This window comes from Chaetura pelagica, unplaced genomic scaffold, assembly GCF_000747805.2.
Source record: "Chaetura pelagica isolate M959 unplaced genomic scaffold, ChaPel_1.0 scaffold124, whole genome shotgun sequence".
Classification (NCBI taxonomy): Eukaryota; Metazoa; Chordata; class Aves; order Apodiformes; family Apodidae; genus Chaetura; species Chaetura pelagica.
The window spans coordinates 280,084-293,513 of NW_009952891.1; the positions used below are offsets into that span (position 1 = coordinate 280,084).

The window sequence follows — 13,430 nt, forward strand, 5'->3', positions numbered from 1 at the left end:
AGCCTCCTGCAGGTCACAGCTCCTGCTGTGCTCTCTTGGTCCTTCCTTATCTGCCCTCTGGCTCCTCATCGACAGATTTGTAGGTTGTCCATGTGGTCTGTGGTTTCCCTGTCGGTTATGAAGAGAAAATGTGACACAGGAAATCGTGTGACAAATCGAGTGGCTGTTGGGGTCAGGCTGTTAGATTTATTGTGCCACTTTGGTGGTTCTGGGCAATCCAGCCCTTCCACCACGGAAATCCCCAGTGGCTTGTTAGCATCCCTGCCTGAGTAAGGAGTCTTGTGCCTCCCTGGGGTTCAAGGGGCTCCAGCAGAGCCAGAGTTTTATTCCCTAACCTGCCAGTCACCTCCTGCAGGGGAAGCAAAAATGTGAGCAGAAGCTGCTTGGGAAGGAAGTGCAGAGGGAGCAGCAGGAGCTGGTGTGAGGTGGAAGGGACCTTCAAGACCATCTAGATCCAACCCCCTGCATGGGCAGGGACACCTCCCACCAGCCCAGGTTGTTCCAAGCCCCATCCAACCTGCCCTTCAGCACTTCCAGGGATGGGGCAGCCACAGCTTCCCTGGGTGGTGTCCTTTCCCTGGGATGCAGGCGGGATCCCTGACTGTGTGGACAGCCCTCCCTTCCCTTTGGCTGTGCAGTTGGCAGAGTTTCCCTTGGCTCTCAGGATGCTGGAGAATGAAGCAGGGTTTTGGGGAGATGTGTTGGTGAGAGTGGAGGAGTCAGGGACTCTGTTGTCCCCAGGTGCTGGATCTGGTGCTCAACTTCAGAGTCCCTTCCTCTAACGGAGCTGAGCTGGAAGCATCTGGAACCCACCTGGATGTGTTCCTGTGGGATCTGCTCTAGGGGATCCTGCTCTGGCAGGTGGGGGTGGACTAGATGATCTTCAGAGGTCTCTTCCAACCCCACCACTCTGTGATTCTTGCTCATGCTCTTTGCAGGAGCATCCTTGGGCAATCAAGCTCTTGTGCTAATTTCTGCTGACCTAAATTCTACTCTTTGTTTTGGGCCACATCCTGCTTTGTGCTCCATTTCCCACCCTCCACTTCCAGCTGGCCTTTGGCTTAGCTAAATGCTCACTGCAGTCCTTCTCCCAGCAGGGGCTGGGTGTTCCCTGGGGGTTTGCTTGGGTTTGGGAATCACTGAGGTGTCCTGGAACCTGGATTGAAGGGATCCCCTGGAATCCAGGGTCCCTGTGCTGTGTCCCTCGTGTGTGAGGCCACTCTGGGGTCGCACAGGATCATGTTGAATTCACAGCTGGAAGCTGGAGATTAATCTGAGTATCTGACTTATTTTGGGGGCAGGGAGGTTCTTGGGCTGTGATAAAGCTCAGCATTTAATTAACTCATTATAAAAAGACCTGATTTGCCCCAGCACATGGCAGAGCTCAACCAGGGCAAGAACCGCCCTTTCCTTGTCTGGCAGTCGTAGGAATTTGTTTCTTGGGCTAATTCTGAGTGTCACTTCGCCCTGTTAACTCAGCAGATACTTTCTAAATAGCTTTTGTGTGCCAATTATTGTGGGTTTTTATCCAGAATTGCCTGGAGCCTTTCCCCTGCTTGGCCAGGCAAGGGCTCTGCAAGAGGCAAATGTTCTGAAGATGCTGCAGCTTGTACCTAATGAGCCTTGTCTCTGCCTGGCACAGGACGGGCTGTTAATTAAAGATGAGAAGACCAAACATTACACAAACCCAAAAATAACTTCTTAATTGATCAGTGGTGATTTATTATTGTGCTTTAAAGGTAGGGAGGAAAAAACATAATAAAAGAATATATCAGAAATACATGCAAGGGCAGGTTGGATGGAGCTTGGAGCAACCTGGCCTAGCAGGAGGTGTCCCTGTCCATTCAGGGGGGTTGGAACCAGATTATCTTTTAAAGTCCCTTCCAACCCAAACCCAGTTCTGGGATTCTATGATCAAAAATTATAAATAGTTGTAGTTTCTGGAGTCAGCTGTTGTTTATGGGTTGGGGGTGACCTGTGTGTTGGCTCCAGGGTCTTGCTGCCTGGAAATCTGATGAAGTGACCTTAAGGTTAGCACTGAGCTGCTGCTGATCTGCATCTCTTTTGGATCCTGGAGTCAGGGAGGGAGCAACATTCCCCCTTTTTATTTCTGCTGGTTAGGAAGTATGTGTGTGCACACATGTACCAGTGCAGACTTTGCAGGGTACCCTCCACCATCTAGCACAGAATGAACAATATATGTAAGCCCTGTGGAAATCCATCAGTAAATAAAAGACCTAAGTCCTGGGCTGACTCAAGCTGTGCCTCTGAAGCTGGGCAGGCTGGACAGCCTTATGGTGACTTCTCCACTGCTTTCCACCTCACTCCCCCAGGCTGTTTTCCTTGTTGTTTTCTGGGATGAGCCCAACAAAGGCAGTGAAAGGAAGGATAAGGAACATGTCCTGTGATCATGCGGCAGAGCTGTTTGTGATGCAGAGAGCACACAGTTGTGTGTGTAGGAGGTGTTCAGATGCATTAAGAACCATTTATGGGCTCTTTAAGGGCAGAATGACTGGGGAGTAATTCAAGCTTCTGGCTGAAGAAGTGTATCTTGATTCAAAGCCTTCTGTGAGGAGGAGAAATGAGGACTGAGCCTCCTCCAGCAGCTCTTGGGCATGAAGTGCAGGACCCAGAAGTACTGTTAAGGCTCAGGGGTTCACCTTTACCTGATCTGAGCAGGTGAGAGCCCAGCCTGATGGTCTGGAGCAGCAAGATCTAGTCTTGCTGGCTGTACTGGCTGTAGTACCTGCTGAGGGGGCAGAGGGTTGCAGAGCACTTGTGAAGGGAGCCTGAGATCTCCCAAGAGGAGCTAGAGCATGATGAGAGGTTTTGGTGAAAGGGCTGGGATGCTGAGTTCACTCAAGGGCTGTGTCAAGGTGGAGGAAGGTTCAGGAGGGAGCTGGGCTCTCCCAGCCTATCAGCTGGATGGAAGGGCTGTGGTCAGCCAGGGGAGGTGTTCCCAGGGAGGTCACTGTGCACTGCAGGGACTCTCACTCTCCCAGTGTTCTCAGTTCAGTCTTTTTAGTTTTGTACCCTTTTGTGTAAAGAAAGGACACCTTGAAAATGTGCCTCCTGTAGGCCTGGGGTTTAGAGTTTGTCTCCTTTCCTTGTTTGATGAGACAGCTTCCAAGCACAGAATGAGTTGTGAGAAAAGCCTGCTGCTTCCAGCCACTTCCTGTGCTTACCCAGATTCTCCCCAGGCCATCCTGGTTGCTCCTCTGCCTCCCAAAATAGCTCTGTTGGTTTATGTTCATTGTGGGGTGGGGGAAGGCCAAGTCACCACCTGTCCCCAGCTCTGCTGTGTGTTCAGATCATAGAACCACAGCATCATTTAGATAGGAGAAGACCTTTTAAGATCCTTGAGTCCAACCTTGTCCACACCCCCTGGACCCTTCCTGGCACATTCAGGACTCACACCCAGTAACTGGCCCAGGCAGGGCTCTGAATGGTCCTTTCCTGGCCAGGTTTGGCTTTGTTGGAGGATGTAGTCCCTGTGCTCTGCTAATTGTGCTCAGATAGTCAAGGGCCAAATATTTATTGCCCTAAATAAATAAATGGAGCAGTTTAACTGCTCAGCTGGCTGATAGGGGCCACACCAGGCTGACTGGAGTTGTTCTTGGAGGTGGGAGTGACCTGGTGACTGTCAGTGGGATGAGAGTGAGAGGGGAAAGCAGATGTTGGTGCCCAGAGGCCTGGCTGATGGTGTCAGTACAGCACCCAGAGGAGCTGCCTGTGCAGCAGAGGTGCCTCCTGCAGGTGCACCCTGCTTTGTTGGCACCAGGGTTTTACATTCTCACTGGTGGCAATGTGGGCGTTGAAGTGTCCCTGTGGTCTTCAGCCTGGCCAGGTGACAGCAGTGAAAGCTGCAGGCAACCTCTTCCTCACCAGTTAATTCCTTGTGAAAGCTGCTAATGGACATCTTCTGGTTAGAATTTTAACTCTGAAGTAGCAACTTGCCCTTATTCAGTGACTGCAGTGCTGGAGGGAAGGGGGGGGGGTGTTTGATTGTGAGGGAACCTCAGTCTTGCTTGGACACTGCAACTCCCCTCAGTGCTGCTGAAGTGGGACCTCTGAAGAGTGCTCCTGTTGCTGCTGATACTTTTATACTGAAATACCTTGAATTGTGTCTTCTAGCAAAAGGAGCAGCACGTCTGCAAAGACAAATCTTCCGTCGATGGAGCTTCTGGGACAATGTTCCTGCCAGCAGCTTTCCTGCTGTCGGGAGGTACAGCACTCAGACAGCAGAGAGCAAGGAGGAGGAGCCCCTGCACACCATCATCAGTGACACAGAGAATGTGAAAGGTGAGCAGCAGCAGCATCTTGTAGGAGCTCCCTTGGGGTGCAGGCAGAGCCAGGACAAGGTCTGGGTGCAGTTGTGCCCTGACTCTGAGGGTGAGCCCTCTGCAGTGTGTTTCAGCCTCTGGAGGGGGAAGACATGGTGACCATTGTGCTGGTACTCCAGCCTTTGACTGCCCTGAGATTTGAGGAGCAGGAGATGAGGGGCAGGGACCAATGCTCTGCTGAGCAAAGGGTGCTGCCTCATGAGGCTGTGTGAACAGCACCCTTATTGCCATCCTGTGGGAGGCCACAGCTCCTGTGTCCCATCCTGCTTCAGGCTTTCTTTCCTGGGAAACTGAGGCACATGGTGAGACTGCAATTTTGCCTTCCTTCCCAGGAGGACCTGGAGAAGTGCCTGACAGTTGTGTTTGTGGCTTTGTTCTAGGTGCAGCCTCTAAGCATGAGTTTCAGGCTGAAACAAAGAAACTGCTGGACATCGTTGCCCGTTCCTTGTACTCGGAGAAGGAGGTGAGGCACCCACTCCTTGCTGGTGGTTTTCTGTTGGCCAAGCCCTGACACCCAAAACAGTTGAGTTGGCAGGATGCCTCCTACTTCCCAACAAGTCCTGTGATGCTCACGTGCCATGCTTTCTTGAATACCAATTTCTTGAGACACCTTGAAAATGTGCCTTCAAAAGAGCTCGTAAGCGTGGCTGGGTGACTGGGTGAGCCTCACGCTTCAGTACTGAGCCACAGCATCCCAGACTGGTTTGGGTTGGAAGGGACCTCAAAGATCATCTAGTTCCAACCCCCTTGCATGGGCAGGGACACCTCCCACCAGCTCAGGTTGCTCCAAGCCCCATCCATCCTGCCCTTGAATGTCTTCTTATGTATTCACATTTTTTGTCTCCCTGCCTTTAAAGCACAATAATAAATCACCAGCGATCGATTCCCAAGTAGTTCAGACCAGCTGTTCTTTCAGCAGATCACGAGGAAACAGTTAATTTTCCAGCAAGCTGGGGATTAGTTTGTGAGTTGACAATGCCAGGGTGGACAAGGCCAGGCTGCTGTGTCAGGTTGTGCCTCATCCCCAGGTGTTTATCCGGGAGCTCATCTCCAACGGCAGCGACGCGCTGGAGAAGCTGCGCCACCGCCTGATGGCAGAAGGGAAGGCCTTGCCAGAGCTGGAGATCCATCTGCAGACAGACAGCAAGAAGGGGACCATCACAATCCAGGTACCTCCCTTTTTGGTGACAGGAAAGCATTGTTCCCTGCTGCTCTCATCACTAGTCCTTGTCCCGTGGAGGATCCATGGGAGCTGAGTGGCAGCGTGGATTCCCAAGCCAGCCTGTAGAAATGTTCAGTCCTCAGCTGGACTCTGGTTCATGAGGCTGTAACCTCAGGATTTTATGAGAAACTACCAATCTGCTCTCCACTTGTCCCCATAGGAAAATTTTCTGCTCCTTCCTTCCTCATCAGGAACTACTAGTAGCTTTTCTCCCAGTACCTTGTCTGGTGCACTTGCCACGTTGTGTGTGCATTTCTCACTGGTGGAAAAGTTGGGAGGCTGGTTTCATTCTGACCATTGTGCAGGGTTTCCCTCACCTCCCTAAATCTGAGGTGTTAGATGGTGGCTCACAGACCTTCCCTGTCACCTCAGTCACTGGGAGATGCTGGGGTGGTGAGAAGAACCTCCCATTGCTGATGATCTCCTCCTGCTCCAGGACAGGACAAGTGCAGCTCATGCTGGGGCTCTACCCTAGTGTACAGCTGGGTCTACAGGTTGTGGAAGTTCCATTGCACTTCTGTGTCCTTCCTGCAGCCCTGCTTGGGACTGTTCCCTGCTTTGGACTGTTCCCTGCTTGGGACTGTTCCCTGCTGGTGAGGAGAGAGGATCAGTGTAAGCTTACTCAGTTGTGGGCCTCAGCAAGGTGGGGGAAGATGGAGCCAGCCCTTCTCTCTGCACTTTGATTGCTCTTGTTCTTTGCTGTTATCCAGGGTGAAAGGCTGAGACTCAGATTTGGTGTTTTCTTGGCAAAATTCTTAAGCCAAGAAGACAAACTAGTAACTTTCCTGGTGGACCAGTGTGTGGGAGGGCTGACCATAGCAGGTGCAGGGTAGATGTGGCACAAAGGGCACAATCTGACCTGCTTCAAGTGGGACAAAAAGCAGTGGCTGTCAGAGGCTGATTAGTTATGTTATACTTCTGTTTCTGTGCACAACAAGCAGCTGTGGTTGCCATGGGAAAGTTAGTGCTCACCAGTGGGCAAGACAATCATCAACCAAAGACTCTCAGCCTGTAATGCAGAGGCTTTGCTATTCCTGTCCCACCTGACTGTTGCATTTTTCCCACTGCTGTGTAACAGATTCTTTGCTGAGCTCTGGTGTGACCCCAGGCAGGGTGTCATTCCTGCCCTGCTTTCCCTTTTCAGAGAATCATGGAATGGTTTGGGTTGGAAGGGACCTTCAAGATCATCCAGTTCCAACCCCCTGCATGGGCAGGGACACCTCCCACCAGCCCAGGTTGCTCCAAGCCCCATCCAACCTGCCCTTCAACACTGCCAGGGATGGGGCAGCCACAGCTTCCCTGGGCAACCTGGGCCAGGCTCTCACCACCCTCACACTCAAGAATTTTCCTCTTACTGTCTTACCTAAATCTCCCCTCTTCCAGTTCAATCCATTCCCCCTTGTCCTCTTACTACAAGCCCTTGTCCAAAGTCCATTTTTACAAGCTTGGAGACCATAGTGAAGAAGTAACCCCTGACTCCATCAAGACATTCTTACCAGTCATGCCCTCTCACTCTGGCAGCTTCTCCCCTTCTCTGGCAGTTGGGTTGAGACACCTGCTTGCCCCTCTTGCAAAGAGGATGTGTTTGAGGTCATACCCAATGAGATGTGTTGGGGATTGATCTTTTTATATCCCCTACCTGCCTGCCTGGGCTTCTCTAATGGGACTAAATGAGTCTTAACTAGGAGCTTTGAGCAGCAGCACTGCTCTGTGAGCAGGCAGAGGGGACTGCTCTGCTCCAATCTCTTTTAATAGATTTGACTTCTCAATAGTGCCTAAAGCTCCTTACTTCCAGTGGAGGGTTTATTTATAACCCCTGGAAGGAACACACTGCAGTTTTCTTGGAACAAGCCTCGTGCAGAACATTTCCCTGCCTTTCAGGAATGCAGAAGTGCAAGAAAACCTGCCTGCAACGATTGAGGCAGAGATGGACCTGCCCCTTGGTCACTGTTTTGTGTTCTCTACCCACTAGGAGCTACTGAAACAGAAGCAGCAGGTTGATCAGGTGATCTGTAGCAATGGTCACCTCAGGTTTTTCTAGAAAGGTTCTGTTGCCTCCCTCTGACCCCTGGGTCCTTTTCCTCAGTTCTTCCTGCTGCTCTAGGCCCTTGACTCTGCTGGATCTCTCCCCTTCCAAGCCTTGCTGCACCTCTTTTTGTCTCACCAGCCTGTCATGTGTGATGGGCTCTGCTGCAGCCAGGTGCCTGGGGAGGATGATCAGGCTCCAGTGAAGGGCAGTGTCCATCTCTTATTAAATGGCTGCAGTTCTGACTTCTCTGCCAGGACTGAACTTCAGGTGTGAGCATAGCAAGGCTTGGAATTCCAATACCACATCCTGATTCAGGGATATCCTGCCTAAGCATTGCCAAGTGTTGGATCTGATGAGAGGGAAGGGTTCCCTGCCTACCCCACTGGGTGACACCACCTAGCAAATTGCACCATTTCCTGGATCCCTTGGGAAACCACCTCCTTCTGTCTCTAGGACAGCTCCATCTGCAGAGCTCTGCACTCCTGCCTGCCAAGGCTTCCCAGCCATGCTTTTGGACCCTGTGAGGTGGGAACACAGACCCCAAAGTCCTGTGAGCACAGAGCTCTCCTCCTTCAACACCCACCCAAAGCTCCTTCAGGCCCCTGTGGTGCAGTAGGTGGTGTTGCTGCTCCTGGTGGTGACCCTGCCTGTGGGTGGGCTGGAGCTGTGTGTGTTGCTGCTGTTTAATTCAGGGCTAGGACAGTGCTAGCAGCTCGGAGGAGATGGTTTGAAATGTTTACAGAGCTAATAGCTGCTGCTGCTGGGGGAGGGAGCATGGCTGCTGGTTTCACAGGGGTAAGCAGCATAATTGCTGCCAGAGCTTGTGCTGCTCAGTTCTCTTTGTTGGCCTTTCTTCTTGGCTGTTGCAGTCATCCAAAATCACTGCCTGTGAAGCCACAAAATAACAAGTTGGCTGTGTTTGGGAGGAGTTAAAATGACTGCAAACACCACTCCTCCCTGCATCAGCTCCCTGTGTCACTGAGCAGATCTCTCCTGGCTGATGAGTTACAGTCTGCAAGGAGGACTGGGCTATCCTGAGGCTTCAGCTGAGATGTTTGGGGTTTATAGTTCAGTGCAGTTGCACCCACATGTCCAACCAAGCTTGATGCAGGTGGAAGCCCCCCCTGTGCTGCCAGGCAGCAGCAGTGAGAGGGCTACATCCTTAGCTGAGTGCAGCACTGCAGCTTCTGTCTGTCACTGGGGCTTGAAGGAGCAGGGGAGCAGGAGATGGGCAATCAGGCAAGGAGGGGAAACACTGGCTGTGCTTGGACAAGCCTCAGGTGGAATTGAGCTCAGAGAAATATGCCACTGGGTGGGATAGAGCTTCCAGTTGTTGCAGCATCTTGAAAAAATAAGCCAGGGCACCAGGAATATAAACAGATCTGCAATAACCCGTGGCCCAGGGAAGGAAGTGCAGAATCTTTTCTTCCTCTTTCTGCCAGAATAAGAGCATTGAGCATTAAAACATGGGAAATTCAGGGGAGTTAAAAGTAAGTACCTTCTGAGCAGTGGATGTTTAGAAGTGGATGGGTGGATGCTGAGGCTGTAGCTGGAAATAATGTTAACACAGGGCATTGGAAAGGGAAGGGAAAGGAAATGGAAATGTCAGGCTCTCTGCTTTGGACAGCTTCCCTGTACAAGGCCAAGATTACCTTGTGTCTGCAGCACTTGTGTCCTGCCTTTCCACCTCTGGTGGCTGCTGCTGCAGATGCTATTTTGGTTCTAAACCAGAAGCTGTTCCAGTGCAGCCATCCTGGTTTTGTGAATTTTAAATCTCCTTAAGCAAAGAGGGTTACACTCAATCAGACTTTTTGGGATTTTTATTACCTTCTTGGTTGGTGAAAGCAGCATGTCCTTATTTTATGACATAGTCAAGTGTTCTTCTGATGCCCCCGTGGAGGTTTTGCACTGAAATAAGTGCTTCGAGTGTTTATTTTGCAACAAAAGAAAAGGCCCTGTAGCTGAGACATGTACCTCTGGCTTCAGGCATCCTGTCAGATGCAGCCCTGGCAAGGGCAGCAATTCATGGTTAGTTCTCAAATTGTTTGGTGTAACAAAGCTCTGCAATACCTGAAATTGGACTCAGGTCATGAGCAAAGACATGACAATACCTGGGTTCTTGTTTACCAGCTAAACTGAGCAATTTGTTGACTTCAACCTAGATTCCTTGCTGGAATTGTGTGCAGTTTCTTGCTGCTTTACCAAAAAGTATATTAAGAAGAAGAGAACTGTGATTTGACTGATTTGATGAGACAGATAGTGGGGCTTAAAGTGTTCACTTACCCCTCTGTCAAGGAAGACAGAGGTCCTCAGGGCTGGGGAGCAAGCTGAGGATTTTGTGGGAGCCCTGATGTTCTCTGTGCCCAGCAGTCACCACAGGGAACAGGCCCTGGTGACCAGTATCCAGCACCCACACCACAAAAGTCAGAACAAAGGGCAGAGGGAGCACCAAGGTGCAGTTCCACAGCAGACTGTGTATCCAAGAGGGCTCCACACACAAAAAAAAAAAAGGTGCTAAAATCCATGTTTGACCCTCTGCCTCTGCAGGGGCAGTGTTACTTAGTTGAGAAGTTCAACAAGCATGGCCATGGAGCTCATGTAGTCCCTCAGAAGATGGGCTGCAGCCTGTTGTGCTGCCCTGCAGAGGGGATGGTTCAGGGGGAGGCTCTTGGCACCCTAAGAACTCCCAGAGGGGAAATTCAACCAAGTGAGTAAGATTGTTGTTCTGCTGAGTAACAGCAGGGCTGCTGTAATTAACCTTCAGCTAATGAGGTGTCAGTGCACTGAACTCTGTTTTATGGTGTACAGTGGCTGGTTTCTCCAAGCCTTTGGCACTCAGAACATGTCCCTCATGTCCTGTAGTTTGTGAAGCCCCATCTACAGTTTCCTTTGTGCTTTTACAAATCACTCTCCTGTAGCTGTTTACAGTCTGATCAGACTTTTCTTGCAGACTGAAAAGAGGGCTTGAAACCATCTGCAAGGGGAGTCAAGTTCATTGTGGAGCAACGGCAGCCCTTGCAGTTGTGCTCTCTGCTGGTGGGTGCAGAAGGTGTTTGCAGAGGTTGTGTGATGGAATGATGGTTCCTGGTGAGGAAGCTGAAGCCCCAGCAGCACAGAGGGCTGTGGGAAGGGCTGTGGAAGTCCCTCCAGCTTCTGCCTGGGATTTCATGGAGTTAGTTGCACCAGCTTCTCACCACTGCAGCAGGCTGCTGCAGAAGCCAAGGACCCATCTGGCCACTGCTGCTTCATTCCCAGTTCCTGGGAGCAGCACTGTCTGATGCAGGGAGCCAGGAAGGGCAGCCACCCTGCCAGAGCCCTCTGAGTCTTGATGGTTTATCCTAATCCATCCAGGTGTTTTCCTGCAGTAGGAAACATCTGCCCTGCCAGGATCTTCAGCCAGCCACCTCCAAGGCTGCTTCCTGCTCTCCCTGTCTCTCTGGGTGCTGCCAGGGGAGCAGAGACCTTTGAGCCCCCCTCTCTTTGTTGGTCCCAGTTCCTCCTCATCAAACGAGGCTCCAGGAGTTGTCATCAAGCATTTTGCAATAAGTTTGGCAGAGAGTTTAGAATTCAATAGCCAAATAAATTCATGGGATAGGGATATGTGTTTTTTTAACATGCTGGAATTTGGGAATGACATGCTGTGCTATAAATAGGAGTGGATCAGAGGAATTAAGAGTTCTGTTCAGGGTCTGGCATGAGCAAAACCTGAACCAGATGCTGAAAACTTTTGTTTCTGGCTTTTTCTTCCCTGGGGGAAGAGACCATGTCGGATTCCTGAGATTTTGCCATACCCTGTTTGTTTTTCCTGGCTTTTCATCTCCCACTGTTGATACCTTAGCAGGCATCATCCCTCCTCTCATCCAAAAGGGACAATATTCCATCAAGGGGAAGGTGTTGCTGTGCTGTGACACATGGGGAGGCACAAAAATGTCTTGCCCACATGGCACCTCACTCAGTCACCTCCCAAGCTGCCCATAGTTTGATCCTTCAGTGGATTAAAACACCAGATTAAAAAAATATGTACCAACATGGACTTAATTTCCTAGCACAAAAGCCTTCCAGATGCCCCATGTGAGGAGTGGAGATGTGCTGTGCCAGAAGTCACTCTGGCATCCCAGCTCCAAGCTGTCTAGCAGCAGCCACTTCCTCTCTGGCTCTTTTTGCTGAATCCCACCTCTGGATTAGGAGCCCTGGGATGTGCAGCCCAGCTCTGGATGTGGAGGCTGCTGTACCTGGGAGAGCTCTGCTCACAGGTGCTTGAGTAGAGCTGAACTCCTCACACCAACAAGAATCACCTCTTACTTGGCTGATTGTCATGCTGCTGCCATCTCATGGAGTGGCTCAGAGAACCTTTAAGAGTGTCTTCTTGGAATGTTTCTGGCAGGTGGAGAAGCTGCTGGGATTTGGGAAGGGGCACTTGCTTTTCAGATGTGGCTCCCCAGAGGGCATCAGGCTTCACTTTGCTTCTGTGGGAGCTGCATGTGGAGCAAGTCTGGAAATACATTGTACAATAAAGTGGGAAAGATTTGGTGTCCTGTATGAGAGAGTGGCTGTTTCTGGCTGGGCTTTGCTGTTGTCTGGGGCTGTGCAAGTGCCTGGTGGCAGCTGGGGGTGCCCCTTGGAGCTCTGAGCCCTCTGTCCTGACCATGTCCTGGTGGAGGCAGAGCAGGGCTCTGGGCTGCTGTTGTGGGCACTGCCCAGCTGGCTGGGAGAGAGTGGAAGTCAGAGGCTGGGGTGCTGGTTGCTGAAGCAGTGCTTCTCCACTGGTGTTTCCACTCAAATTGCTGTTTCTTCTCAGGACACAGGTATTGGGATGACCCAGGAGGAGCTGGTTTCTAACCTGGGTACTATTGCTCGCTCAGGCTCAAAGGTAAGCTGGGATGTGGTGCCCCTTCTGCTCCCCCCTTAGAAAAGTCTTCTCCAATTACAGTCACTTTTGTTCTCCCAGTAATTTCTCATTCTGTGGTGTCCCTTGGCCTCAGCCCAGCTGTGAAATTACACCCCACTTGGAAGGTGATACCTTCCCATGGAGTCTTCTGTAGCTCTTAATGATCTCTGCTGTGAGCTGAGGGAGGCAGCTCTAAGGGGCCCCGTGTGTAATGCTGCTGCACCTGCCTGTCCCCCCTGCCACAGCCTGTGCCCTCCTTCCCAAGCCATGGCTGTGGAGGGACATTCACCCTGTGTCCAGCAGGGCAGGAGCTGTGTCCTCATGTTGGCAAGTTGTTACATGTATCATAGAATCATGGAATGGTTTGGGTTGGAAGGGACCTTAGGGATCATCTAGTCCCAACCCCCTGCATGGGCAGGGACACCTCCCACCAGCCCAGGCTGCTCCAAGCCCCATCCAACCTGCCCTTCAACACTGCCAGGGATGGGGCAGCCACAGCTTCCCTGGGCAACCTGGGCCAGGCTCTCACCACCCTCACACCAAAGAATTTCCTCCTCATGTCCAACCTCAATCTCCCCTCTGCCAGTTTTCATCCATCCCCCTTGTCCTCTCCCTCCCTGCCCTTGTCCCAAGTCCCTCCCCAGCTTTCCTGGAGCCCCTTCAGGCACTGGAAGGTGCTCTAAGGTCTCCCTGGAGCCTTCTCTTCTCCAGGCTGAATATCCCAACTCTCCCAGCCTGGCTGCAGAGCAGAGCTGCTCCAGCCCTCTCACCATCTCCATGGCCTCCTCTGAGCTCTCTTCAGGAGCTCCATGTCCTTCTTGTGCTGGGCACCCCAGAACTAGACACAGTTCTCAGGTGGCATCTTACAAGAGCAGGAGCAGAGTAGAAGTACAGGGACATATATGTATATATATGTTCCTGTATTTTTTTTCATCTCTGGAATCAATA

At 51.4% G+C, this 13,430-nt stretch overlaps 1 protein-coding gene across 1 annotated transcript in view; it reads left to right on the plus strand.

Annotated features, from left to right (window-relative positions):
* TRAP1 (TNF receptor-associated protein 1) overlaps positions 1-13,430 on the plus strand; it is a 30,039-nt gene that overhangs the window by 6,359 nt on the left and 10,250 nt on the right. The window contains exons 2-5 of the mRNA XM_009995507.1: positions 4,135-4,302; positions 4,724-4,806; positions 5,372-5,512; positions 12,393-12,464. Of these exons, the coding sequence (XP_009993809.1) occupies positions 4,135-4,302; positions 4,724-4,806; positions 5,372-5,512; positions 12,393-12,464 (464 nt within the window). The remainder of the gene's footprint in view (positions 1-4,134; positions 4,303-4,723; positions 4,807-5,371; positions 5,513-12,392; positions 12,465-13,430) is intronic.